Source organism: Mycotypha africana, assembly GCF_025528875.1.
Source record: "Mycotypha africana strain NRRL 2978 chromosome Unknown BDF20scaffold_5, whole genome shotgun sequence".
NCBI classification, from domain to species: domain Eukaryota; kingdom Fungi; phylum Mucoromycota; class Mucoromycetes; order Mucorales; family Mycotyphaceae; genus Mycotypha; species Mycotypha africana.
The window spans coordinates 832,840-842,878 of NW_026515729.1; the positions used below are offsets into that span (position 1 = coordinate 832,840).

The 10,039-nt window shown below is 39.3% G+C and overlaps 5 protein-coding genes across 5 annotated transcripts; 3 read left to right on the forward strand and 2 right to left on the reverse strand.

Annotated features, from left to right (window-relative positions):
* Nucleotides 1–648: 648 nt before the first annotated feature.
* Nucleotides 649–1,369, forward strand: BDF20DRAFT_494850 (uncharacterized protein). The gene is made up of 3 exons (XM_053075598.1): nt 649–674; nt 760–849; nt 989–1,369. The coding sequence occupies exons 2-3, from the start codon at nt 819–821 to the stop codon at nt 1,207–1,209; spliced, it is 252 nt and encodes an 83-aa protein (XP_052936259.1). The 5' UTR covers nt 649–674; nt 760–818; the 3' UTR covers nt 1,210–1,369.
* BDF20DRAFT_868853 (uncharacterized protein) lies at nt 1,181–3,005 on the forward strand. Its single transcript, XM_053080962.1, has 9 exons — nt 1,181–1,204; nt 1,288–1,417; nt 1,501–1,552; nt 1,622–1,663; nt 1,747–1,783; nt 1,873–1,956; nt 2,031–2,326; nt 2,455–2,530; nt 2,616–3,005. The coding sequence occupies exons 2-9, from the start codon at nt 1,341–1,343 to the stop codon at nt 2,786–2,788; spliced, it is 837 nt and encodes a 278-aa protein (XP_052936260.1). The 5' UTR covers nt 1,181–1,204; nt 1,288–1,340; the 3' UTR covers nt 2,789–3,005.
* On the reverse strand, nt 2,927–5,204 carry BDF20DRAFT_868859 (phosphate:H+ symporter). The gene is made up of 3 exons (XM_053080963.1): nt 5,025–5,204; nt 4,481–4,953; nt 2,927–4,286 (listed from the first exon to the last, which is right to left on the reverse strand). Exons 1-3 carry the CDS (start codon nt 5,127–5,129, stop codon nt 3,251–3,253), a joined length of 1,614 nt encoding a protein of 537 aa, XP_052936261.1. The 5' UTR covers nt 5,130–5,204; the 3' UTR covers nt 2,927–3,250.
* A 343-nt stretch (nt 5,205–5,547) lies between these two features.
* Nucleotides 5,548–5,849, forward strand: BDF20DRAFT_868862 (uncharacterized protein). The gene has a single exon (XM_053080964.1). The coding sequence runs from the start codon at nt 5,622–5,624 to the stop codon at nt 5,814–5,816; it is 195 nt and encodes a 64-aa protein (XP_052936262.1). The 5' UTR covers nt 5,548–5,621; the 3' UTR covers nt 5,817–5,849.
* Nucleotides 5,850–7,748: 1,899 nt separating this feature from the next.
* On the reverse strand, nt 7,749–8,844 carry BDF20DRAFT_820337 (uncharacterized protein; the record flags this gene model as incomplete). The annotated part of the gene is made up of 5 exons (XM_053077535.1): nt 7,749–7,906; nt 8,042–8,095; nt 8,276–8,399; nt 8,481–8,496; nt 8,597–8,844. The coding sequence occupies 5 exons, from the start codon at nt 8,842–8,844 to the stop codon at nt 7,749–7,751; spliced, it is 600 nt and encodes a 199-aa protein (XP_052936263.1).
* Between the last annotated feature and the right edge of the window lie 1,195 nt (nt 8,845–10,039).

Below are 10,039 nucleotides of genomic sequence, written 5' to 3' on the forward strand. Positions count from 1 at the left end.
TGATTCGAATAGGCTTACAATTTACGGATGCCTAAGCTATATGATCAGCACATAGCATATAAGTCAATGTTTACTGTTATAAAGTCAGCCATATTTGGTTATAAATATTCATCCTATTGAGCCTATCTGCAATGTCGAGCTATAACAAAAAACAAAACCAAAAAAAATACAAAGTCTATGAAAGGGCCAAAGTCATGTTACCTTTGAAAACTAGCAGAAATTACCAAATAGAAAGGAAGAAAGTAGTATTACGACTATTTCGCAGCTAACCAGACAGATAAGCTCATGGATCATACAATTGTAGCTTGTATGTTTCATGGATGTAGGCATGTAGGCCTACATGCACTGCGCCACGGTCTTCAGGTATAAGATATTGGTGATTTCTATTTATGAAACTATTCTTGGGAGCCAATAGAACTGGCATGGGGAGACAATTTATGTATTGTAAAAAAAAACGGGCCTCTCCATCTGTAGTAGTTTCAAAAATAAAAAAAATAAGGGCTTGCGTTTTGATCGAAATAGTAACCATAACTGGTTACAGTGTCGATTTCGTTCATACACACCTTATTGTAGATTCTACAATTACTTTTTTAGAATGAAATCTGACACATACACACAACCATATGCATTATAAAATTGAGTAGAGAGTCATTCAATGATTTCAGTTTGTTAACGTAGGATATGTATATAAAGGCGGTTATCAACAAGGACAATTTTTGATTTTTTCTTTTTATTGTTTATTTCTCTTTACTATTCAAGAAAAAGACGAAAGAAAAAGCAACCAAAGCAACCAAAGCAACCATAGTAAATTTGACATCATGCCTTACTCTTGCAACGCACTTACTGAAGGTATAGGCGGAACAGATAACCCCAATGGTTACTATTCTTTTCAATATTACATGCACTTGTTTTTCTGTCACTGATGGGTGGGTTCTCAACTAACTTGTTTCCTATTCTGCCTATTTTATGCCATGCCATTGTCATATAGCTATCCGAACCATTGAAGACAAGCGCATTGAGAATATTAAACCTCTTATCCCACCACAAATCCTGATCGAAGAGCTCCCACTGACTTTGAGAGCAGCGCAAACAATCATTGAGGGACGTAAGGCAGCTGAGAATGTTATTAGAGGGGCCGACGATCGTTTGATGGTGATTGTAGGCCCATGCTCCATCCATGATGTACAGGCAGCCAAAGACTATGGTTAGTTGGTTTGCTAAAATTTTTTTTTTTTTGTCATGTTAAAAATAGGATGCCTATTCATAAATTACCTTTTGTTTTTGTAGCTCGACTGCTTATCAAATACAATGAAACGGCAAAAGAAGACCTCTTACTGATTATGCGTGTTTACTTTGAAAAGCCAAGGACTACTGTTGGATGGAAAGGATTGATTAATGATCCCTATTTAAATGGCAGGTAAAGTACACAGGACAACATGGTTACTCGTCTGACCAAGCACTTTTTTTTTTACTTTGTACTTACACCGAATGACTTGACAGCTATGAGATTAACAAAGGTTTGCGTATTGCAAGACAACTTTTGCTGGAGATAGTAAGTAGACTAAAAAGAGAGTGTAGACATTTAAAGTTACTTTTACATACTCAAGACGCTTTGCAATAGAATGAAATGGGCATACCTGCTGGGTGTGAGTTTTTAGATACAGTAAGTCTCTGAAAAGATCAAGTGCATCTTTGCTGAGTGCACCCACACTCACAGTTTTTTTGTTTTTTTTTTTTTTTTGCCAGATTTCTCCACAATACACTGGAGATCTTGTCTCGTGGGGTAACGTTTCTTTCTTCTTCACTCTCTTCAGGAGATAGCTGCCCGCGACGATGGACAAAACAAATAATGAAATGTATTCTATTTCATAGGTGCTATTGGTGCGAGAACAACAGAATCACAGCTGCATCGTGAACTTGCTTCTGGTTTATCCTGCCCTATCGGTTTTAAAAACGGTAAAAAGAAAAAAAAATCCTTTCATGACAACATTGGTCCCTGAAAACTGACCTTTTCTATTGTGCCCTTAAAGGTACGGATGGTACGAATACTGTTGCGTATGACGCTATCAAAGCAGCGAGCAAAGGACACCATTATCTATCTGTTACCAAGCAAGGATTATCTGCTATTACCCAAACGAAAGGCAACGATTCTTGCCACGTTATCCTTCGCGGGGGTAAATGCGGCACAAACTTTGATCGTGAATCAGTCAAGAGAACAGCTCAGGAACTACAAAAAGCCAAGCTGAACACGTCCATTATGATTGATTGCAGTCATGGTAACTCTAACAAGGATCATAAGAGGCAACCTGTGGTAGCCCAGTCCATTGTAAGTGAGCCACCCTATTTTAGTCGTTTTGGACCAGTCTCCTGCTGAAAACATGATTCCATTGTTGATTCCATTTAACTCATCTGCCTATGTATGCGTATGCTTTTTTTTTCTTTTTTTTTCTTCAGGCTGAACAATTAGCTGATCCTACTGTTACCGGGGACTATATCATGGGTGTGATGATTGAATCGAATCTTGTAGAAGGTAATATAACTTTTTTTACTTTTAAAGGGTCTTAGCCGAGTGTCTGACGGTTTGGGTTTTTTTTTTTTTTTCATTCTGGGTATAGGCCGACAAGACATCCCGAGCGAAGGCCCCCATCGTCTTGAATATGGTAAATCAATCACTGATGCCTGCATTCACTGGGAAGATACAGTGGCTACTTTGGATAGGTTAAGAGAAGGTGTTCAAGCGAGACGTGCTGCTCGGAAAGGACTTTCAGGAAAGAAACAAGACATGTAACTTGTTTATCAGCATCGTTGTAGACAATAGCCATAGGTGCGTACCCCTCCCCACTACTTGATCCTCTTTTTTTTCAACTCTTTCATTGACGCCGACAACCGCCCCACCATTACAGTTTAATATCCTATTTTTCTATCTATCACTTTTTACTTTTAGTATCTAACGTCTGTTCAGGTATCTCTTATCTTTCTCTATCAATAAAAAAAGAAAAAAAAAGAAAAAAAGGCAAGTCGATCCATGCTGACCAAGTCGTTGTTGTTTCGTTTTTGAGGGTTTTTTCTTTGGTCAGTTTCTTTTTTGTTTGCATGTCCTTTCAGTAAAAAAGAAAGGGAGATACATTTCATAGGAGACGAGTGCTGGGGGGGGGTGGTTATAATAATAAAGTGGATGGAGGTATGAGATAGAAGGATACAAAAGAGAACAAGTTCAATTGAATGGCGGGGGAGGGGGAGGGGGATGACATTAATAAACGACTTTGTTTGTGTTCCGTGTTTCAGGTTCTTTATCTAAAGGAGACACCTCGCCGGTCAACTCTTCAAGACTCTTTCCTTTTGTTTCGGGGATCAAGAAAGAAGAAGCAAGACCGGTCAACATGAATAAAGCAAAGATTTCTAGCAAATGGTCGATCCAGGCATTGCTACCGCCAATGTCCTTCAATAAGCCAAAGCCTACTTGGGCAATGATGGAACCTACTTTGCCAGAGGCGGCGGAGATACCATGGGCCGTGGATCGATAGCGGGTGGGGAAGCATTCGCCGGGAACGATAAAGGTGGTGGTGTTGGGACCGAAGTTGAAAAAGAGCTGAGTGATGGTGTAGAGAACGATGAAAGCGACGTGAGAGGCCTCGAGAATTTTGTGATAGGCAAAGCCGAGAATGATAAACATGACGGTCAGCATGGAGAAGCCCATGATTTGGATGGTTTTGCGACCGAGTGCGTCGATGGTGAAGACGGAGATCCAGTAGCCAGGGACCGAGCCCAACAAGTTGATGATGATGTTGCCGACACAGACGCGGAAGACGGCCATGTAAGGATCGGAGACACCGCCAAAGCCGATGTTGGACAGGATGATGGAGTTATTGAGACCCAAGCCGTACCAGGCCACGTCGAGAGCGAACCAGGAGTAAGCGGTGCCCAGAAGGACTTTGCCGTTCTTCCAGGTAGCAAAGTGGCTGCAGAAATCCGACCAGGAAGCTTTGGGCGACGCGTCTGTACGAGCCACAGCGACGTTATCGGGGTAGTCACCCGCGGCAGCGCCCTTGTCAAGGAAAGCCTTGGCATCACGGATGCCCTTTTCGACTTTTTGCTCCACATCGATGGTGAAACGTGGGGTTTCTGGAATGGTAAGACGGTAGTATAAGGCGATAAGACCAGGAAGAGCACCGATGCCAATCACAATACGCCAGACATAGTCGAGTTGGGTTTGATCGGCTTTGATGGCATTTTGAAAAGCAGCTGTAGCGATAAGACCTACGAGACCCGCCGAAAGTTGCCCAATACTGATTGTGAACATGATCAAAGCAACCATCCACAATGTATGTATATGTATAGAGAGAGAGAGAAAGAGAGAAAGAGAAAGAGAAAGACAGCATGAATCGATCGTGTTCTGAGAAAGAAGAAGAAAAGACGACGACAAAAGAGGGGAGGGCAAAAAAAACCGCTAGGCCTTTCTCTCCCCCCACCCCCGACTTACCCTTGCATAGCAAAGACGGCGGCCATCATGGCGCCTCTGCGTTTTGTGGTGGCGAATTCAGCTGTAATGACAGAAGATAAAGGATAATCACCACCGATACCAATGCCCACAATGATACGCCAAAAGGTAATGACACCCCAGAAAGAGGCAGCAGGACCGTTACCCGCGAGGGTTTGACCCACTGTACCAATAATGATAATCATCAATTCAATACCATACATTCTCTTACGACCGACGCGATCGGCAAGGTAACCAAAGAGCAACTGACCCACGACAGTACCGACAGAACATGAGACCTTGATAGCGGTATCTACATTGTAGGGTGTTTTGTTGTGGTTGTCTTGAAAATAAACGTAACCGATCATGGTAGAAACCAAATTGATAGCAAAGATATCGTAGGCATCTGTGAAGAAGCCGATACCAGAGACAATGCATGCACGAATATGGAACCAGCCAAATTTAGCATTGTCAATCTAAAAGAAAGAGAATGCTGTTCTGAGTCTACGGGGAGAGAGGTAGTAAAGGTGATGCATCGATGACTCACCTCTTCCAAGGCGACTTTACGACGCTCCAAGATTTCCAAAGCGTACTGATCATGAAGGACAGAGTCCTCCATTTGTATTGGTTTATGTTCTGTGTCCATGGACATGTGTCTGAAAACAGAAAGCCGAACAAAAGGAAAGAAAAACCTTTCTTATAGAGCAGATGTAACAAAGAAAAATAAAAAAAAAAGCTTTTTTGACTTGCACTTTGATAAACTGTGGGTATTTATAGAAAGCATGATCATCCAGTGCCACAGAGTTACATTTACGCGTGCACGCACACGCACGCGACAATAGCCTATGCATATGGCAATCCATCCTTCATTGGAACTTTTTCAAAATTAGCCAATCAATAGAGACATGTGGGCATTGTTGGTTGTGCGAGAAACAATGACTTGAAAGGTGACAGTAACGAAACACGCTAGGTTTGTATACGGATCCAGCTTTTTGTAAATGGTGTAACCAACCGCACTCCCCATTTGCCAATCAAATGGAAAGAAAGAGTGCACGCCCGACGCTTTGCTCTTTTTTTTTTTTTTTTTTTTTTTTTCTCTTTTCGGTTAATTTGCCTATCTTTGCTCACTTTGGGTAAAACAAAGATGGCTATTGTACTTGACGATCCAAATCAACATCCACATCAACATCAAAGACATGAACAAAAGATGGATGAAAAGGCAGCCTCCCTACGTCAGCCTTTGTTGCATTGGCTTATGACCCATTTATTCTGCTGTTTAGTAGGGCCCAAAAAAAAAGAAAAGAAAAAAAAAAGAGCAGTCTTTCATCAATTTAAATGAGATAGGCAAGTGTAAAGTCAGTGCGTTTTCATTGGACTGAGCAACCATCGCTGGGTCGACAGTGACACAGACTTTTTGCAGATACACAAGATACGACAACTTGACATTTGTAGACATGCAGGTTAGAATGCTCGTATCTCTCTTTGGTCATTGGTGGAGGAGAATGAAGCTGACAATGGGGAGGGGGGGTCTCGTTTGATTGCCACTTTTGGTGAACATAAACAAGTTGAGGTTTGTCTGCTTTTGTCGTAGAAGGAGCAAGACAGCCTTCCGCATCATGGCACACTATGAATAGGGACATTCAAAGTAGAGTTTTTTATCAGTGGACACTTGAAAAGATTTTAACCAGAGCCTATACCATCATTATGTAACACCTCTTGCCTCTTTTTTCCTTTTTTCCATAACAAAATTTTTGCGTGCAACAAAAGCCTTTACTATTTTGAACTTGATAGAGGAGGGAGTGACAATCCTTGTTTCAAATAGATGACGCTATTTCCGTCCTTCAATCATGTCAAGTGGAAGACGAGGTAGGTGTGTGTATGTGTGTGTGTGTGTATCATCAGCACGCTTCTTGTCATAAAAGTGGAGGTGCATATCGTTTGGTTATATTGACATTCTATGTCCATCGGGAAGAATCGAACAAAAAAAGAAATGTAACTGCAGATGACTCCTTATCACTCATTGAGCATCATATTTTTTCATCGATATTTAATGTAGAGAAGAATGTTGCATAAAATATTTTTGGACAAGGCAATTCTATCTGCATAAATTAAAGTTTTTTTTTTCTTTTTTCTGGTACCTGAATTTTCAGGTAAAAAAAAATTTTTTTTTTTTTTCTAGGAATGCACCCGTTTACAAAGAACGGATTGATTTAAGCTTTTTTCTGCTATCAGAGAGAGAGAAGAAAAGATTCAAGCCCCTCTTTTCTTTCGTCAATAAAACGTAAAATAAAAAAAAAAAAAAGATCAAAGACTCACCTTGATAGCTAGTTTATTATGTTTTCTGGGTTCCTACAAAAGCAAATTCCTGTAGGATAATTTAGGCTGGAAGTCTGTGTAGATGCAGAATTAAAACTGAGAAGCATCATGATCGTCGCTATCGATATGTCAAAAAAAAAAAAAAAAAAAAGAACGGACCGTTTTCGCGTTGCGCAGCAGAAATGACCTTGTTACTGACAGTGCTCTTTGGATACCCTCTATAAAATACGAGTTAGAAACCAAGGGAAAAAGAGAGGAGCCTTTTCCTTCCTTCATTTTGGGTGGCAAAAGGCGTGGGGCCTTTCCTTTTCTTCCCATGTGAATAGCTTTTCTTTTTTAAATTGTTTGAAAAACACATTTATTATTTAAGGAACCAGATTTTAGCGGTCTTGGGGGATTGAGGGCCAGCCATGAACGAAAAAGAAGGGTTCCTGAATGAACGACACGAGAAAGAGCAGTATCTTGAAAATTGTAAATTCTTTTATTATGAAAACTAACAAATTACGAACAAACGTGTAGCTGGTTGTTTTATGTCTGCTTTTTTGATTGTAGGAAGGAAAGAGGTATGATTGCCAAAAAAAAAAGAAAAAAAAAAAAAAAAAAAGAAAAGAAAAAAAGTAAACGAGATAAAAACCAAAAAATATGTGTACAAGAAAAGAGAAGAGTGATATATAATAAATGAATATTAGAGTGTAGCGTATGATAATAGATACTAAGAAAAAAAAATATACTGGAGTAAATAATAATTATAAAGATAGGTTGTGTTGTGTTGTGTTGTGTTGTGTTGTGTTGGGTAGGGTTGCGAACGTAGGTAATGAAGTTGTGGCGTTGCGTATACACATAGGTATGTATGTATATACACATCCTATATATAGGATGATATGTGGGGGGGGGGAAGTGTCCCACTAGGTCCATTTGTTTTTCCAAACAAAAAAAAAAAAAAGGGCAGAGGAGCCTAAGGACGGACAGGATTTGGTTCAATGTAGACGACAGAAGCCAAATCTCTAAAAGAGTCAATAAAGACAGGTGTATGTTTGAATCTTCCAAAACCTTGTAATGCTTCAAATTCAGCTTGTGTTAAATGAAGTTCTTTTAATGGTGGTTGTTGAGGTTCTTCACGAGCATAGTCGGCGGGTAAGATGGGTTGAAGCTGGTGTCGTTGTCGTTGTTGTTGCTGCTGCTGCTGCTGCTGCTGTTGTTGCTGCTGCGGCTGCGGTGATGAATAATAATCGGATGGGGTACGGTCACTAGCACACAGTTGATGAACAGCCATCTTATGACTGCCACAACTACTGTTACTTTCTTCATCGGACGGTAGAGTGTATAATTCAGGAGATGGCTCCAAGTCATATCGAGTGGTTACAGAAGATGCAGAAGATAAAGGAGATGACATATAAGGTGCTATTGGGGTGGTCGTGGTGGTGGGTGTTGCTGTTGGCGTCGTGTAAGCTGTACTCGTAGGATGAGAAGGGTGATAAGCACCATCATAGTTGATTGCTTGACTACGTTTACTACGTGTAGCTTTATGGGTTTGTGTATGTTGCATCATATTATCAAAACGACTGAATCTTCTCGTACAGCCAGGTACAATGCACAAGTAAGGTTTCTAATCATAAAAAAAGATGATTTAGTTTTTTCTTTGTTTTCTAGCAAAAGATATGAAAAACAAAATAAAAAAATACACTACCTCTCCCGTATGCTTACTATAAAGATGACGAAAAAATAAAAGAAAATTAAGGTTTTCCGTCAATTAGTTACTTATGATATAATATGATGATATAATTATTATTTCAGTTTGCATACCGAGTATGTCTTGCTAAATGTTCTGAGCGAGTAAAGACCATATGACAGTCACCAAAGCCTGTACATTGGAATAACTTTGGCTTTGTCGAGCGAGTCTTTTTTGGATGATGGGAAGCTGTATTGCCCGTAGCAGCACTAGCACGGGTGACAGTGGGTGATGTACTGGAAGAAGCTGTTCTATTTGTATTTGCAGGGCTATGCGTCGTGGAGGAGGAGGGTGCTGGTGATGTGACGGCTGTAGAAGGCATGGTGAGTTTCGCTACGTGTTGATTGAGGAAGAAAAAAAAAGAATAGAATGAGGAAACAAAAAAAAAATAAAAATAAAAAAATAGGGCTACTCAAAAAAGACACACAAAAAAAAAAAAAAAAAAAAAAAAAGGGGCGACAAAAAAATTTCTTTTTCTTTTTTAAATCAAAAAACTGCCCAGTGTTTTGGTGGAGTCCAAAAAATGGAAAAAGGGCAAAGCAAGGGCCTCGATTGTAATATGAATCAAATGGAGAAAGAGGAGACGAACGGATGCTCGAAGAAAAAAAAAAAAAAAAAAAAAAAAAAAAAAAAAAAAAAAAAAGAAACTCAGAGAAAGAGAGAGCGAGCGAGCGGGAATTCATAACACCATATTCAGGCACACGAACGATTAGGAAATCATGACATTATCTCATTACACACATACACAGACTTTAGCCTAGGCTTTTTTCCTATTCTTTACCCTTTTTGTAAAACCAATGATGATGTGTCTAAATTGACTTAAAAAGAATTTGATGCCAATACAGCTTATACCTATTTATGACGGAAAGTGTTATCACCTCGATCATTCACGCATTCAGATAGAAGGAAAAAAAAAAAAAAAAAAAAAAGGTACACGATTCTCTTTTCTCTCTTATTCACTGACACAGGTTTTGGATTTATTTTTTTTTTTTGGGTCGGAAATTGACAATCTGAAAGAAAAGCCCAAACGCTCATCATCCATTCGCGGGTTTCAGAAAATCATGGGCAAAATCCTTCTTTTCCTGCTAATACAACCGGTTTATCTATAAACATCTATAGGTCTTTAGTGATGCACCACGATAACTGTCTAACCATCTTGTATCTCTCTCTCTCTCTTTTCCTCTCTTACTCTCTACTATCAACCAAGACAAAGAAAAAACGTCACAAAAATAATAAAGTGTTTTATTGTACTTGCTGAACCTGTCTGTCTATCTGGCCTTTCATTTAAAAAAAAGTTTCACTTTTCTTTGAACAAAAAACTTTAAAAAAAAAAGGGCCAATGTATCCCAAAGTGACAACTTTAATGCAAAAAAGAATCTGCGAAAATTCGAGCAATAATCGATAGCAAAACTTTTTTTTCTTTTTTTTTTTTCCCTGACAAAAAAAGTTAGAATAATTGACATATTTTATAGAGATGGGGGGTTTTTTTTTTTTCATTTATCTTTTTTTTTTTTTTT

Excerpts from the sequence above, each read along its gene's own strand:
- BDF20DRAFT_494850 (XM_053075598.1), top strand. The coding sequence starts at position 819 with ATGCCTTACTCTTGCAACGCACTTACTGAAG. Across the intron at positions 850-988 it reads TTGCAACGCACTTACTGAAG|CTATCCGAACCATTGAAGAC; the intron begins GTATAGGCGGAA and ends ATTGTCATATAG.
- BDF20DRAFT_868853 (XM_053080962.1), top strand. The coding sequence starts at position 1,341 with ATGCGTGTTTACTTTGAAAAGCCAAGGACTACTGTTGGATGGAAAGGA. Across the intron at positions 1,553-1,621 it reads GACAACTTTTGCTGGAGATA|AATGAAATGGGCATACCTGC; the intron begins GTAAGTAGACTA and ends GCTTTGCAATAG. Across the intron at positions 2,327-2,454 it reads CTGTGGTAGCCCAGTCCATT|GCTGAACAATTAGCTGATCC; the intron begins GTAAGTGAGCCA and ends TTTTTTCTTCAG.
- BDF20DRAFT_868859 (XM_053080963.1), bottom strand. The coding sequence starts at position 5,129 with ATGTCCATGGACACAGAACATAAACCAATACAAATGGAGGACTCTGTC. Across the intron at positions 4,954-5,024 it reads GTAAAGTCGCCTTGGAAGAG|ATTGACAATGCTAAATTTGG; the intron begins GTGAGTCATCGA and ends TCTTTCTTTTAG. Across the intron at positions 4,287-4,480 it reads GCCGTCTTTGCTATGCAAGG|TATTGGGCAACTTTCGGCGG; the intron begins GTAAGTCGGGGG and ends GTTCACAATCAG.
- BDF20DRAFT_868862 (XM_053080964.1), top strand. The coding sequence starts at position 5,622 with ATGGCTATTGTACTTGACGATCCAAATCAACATCCACATCAACATCAA.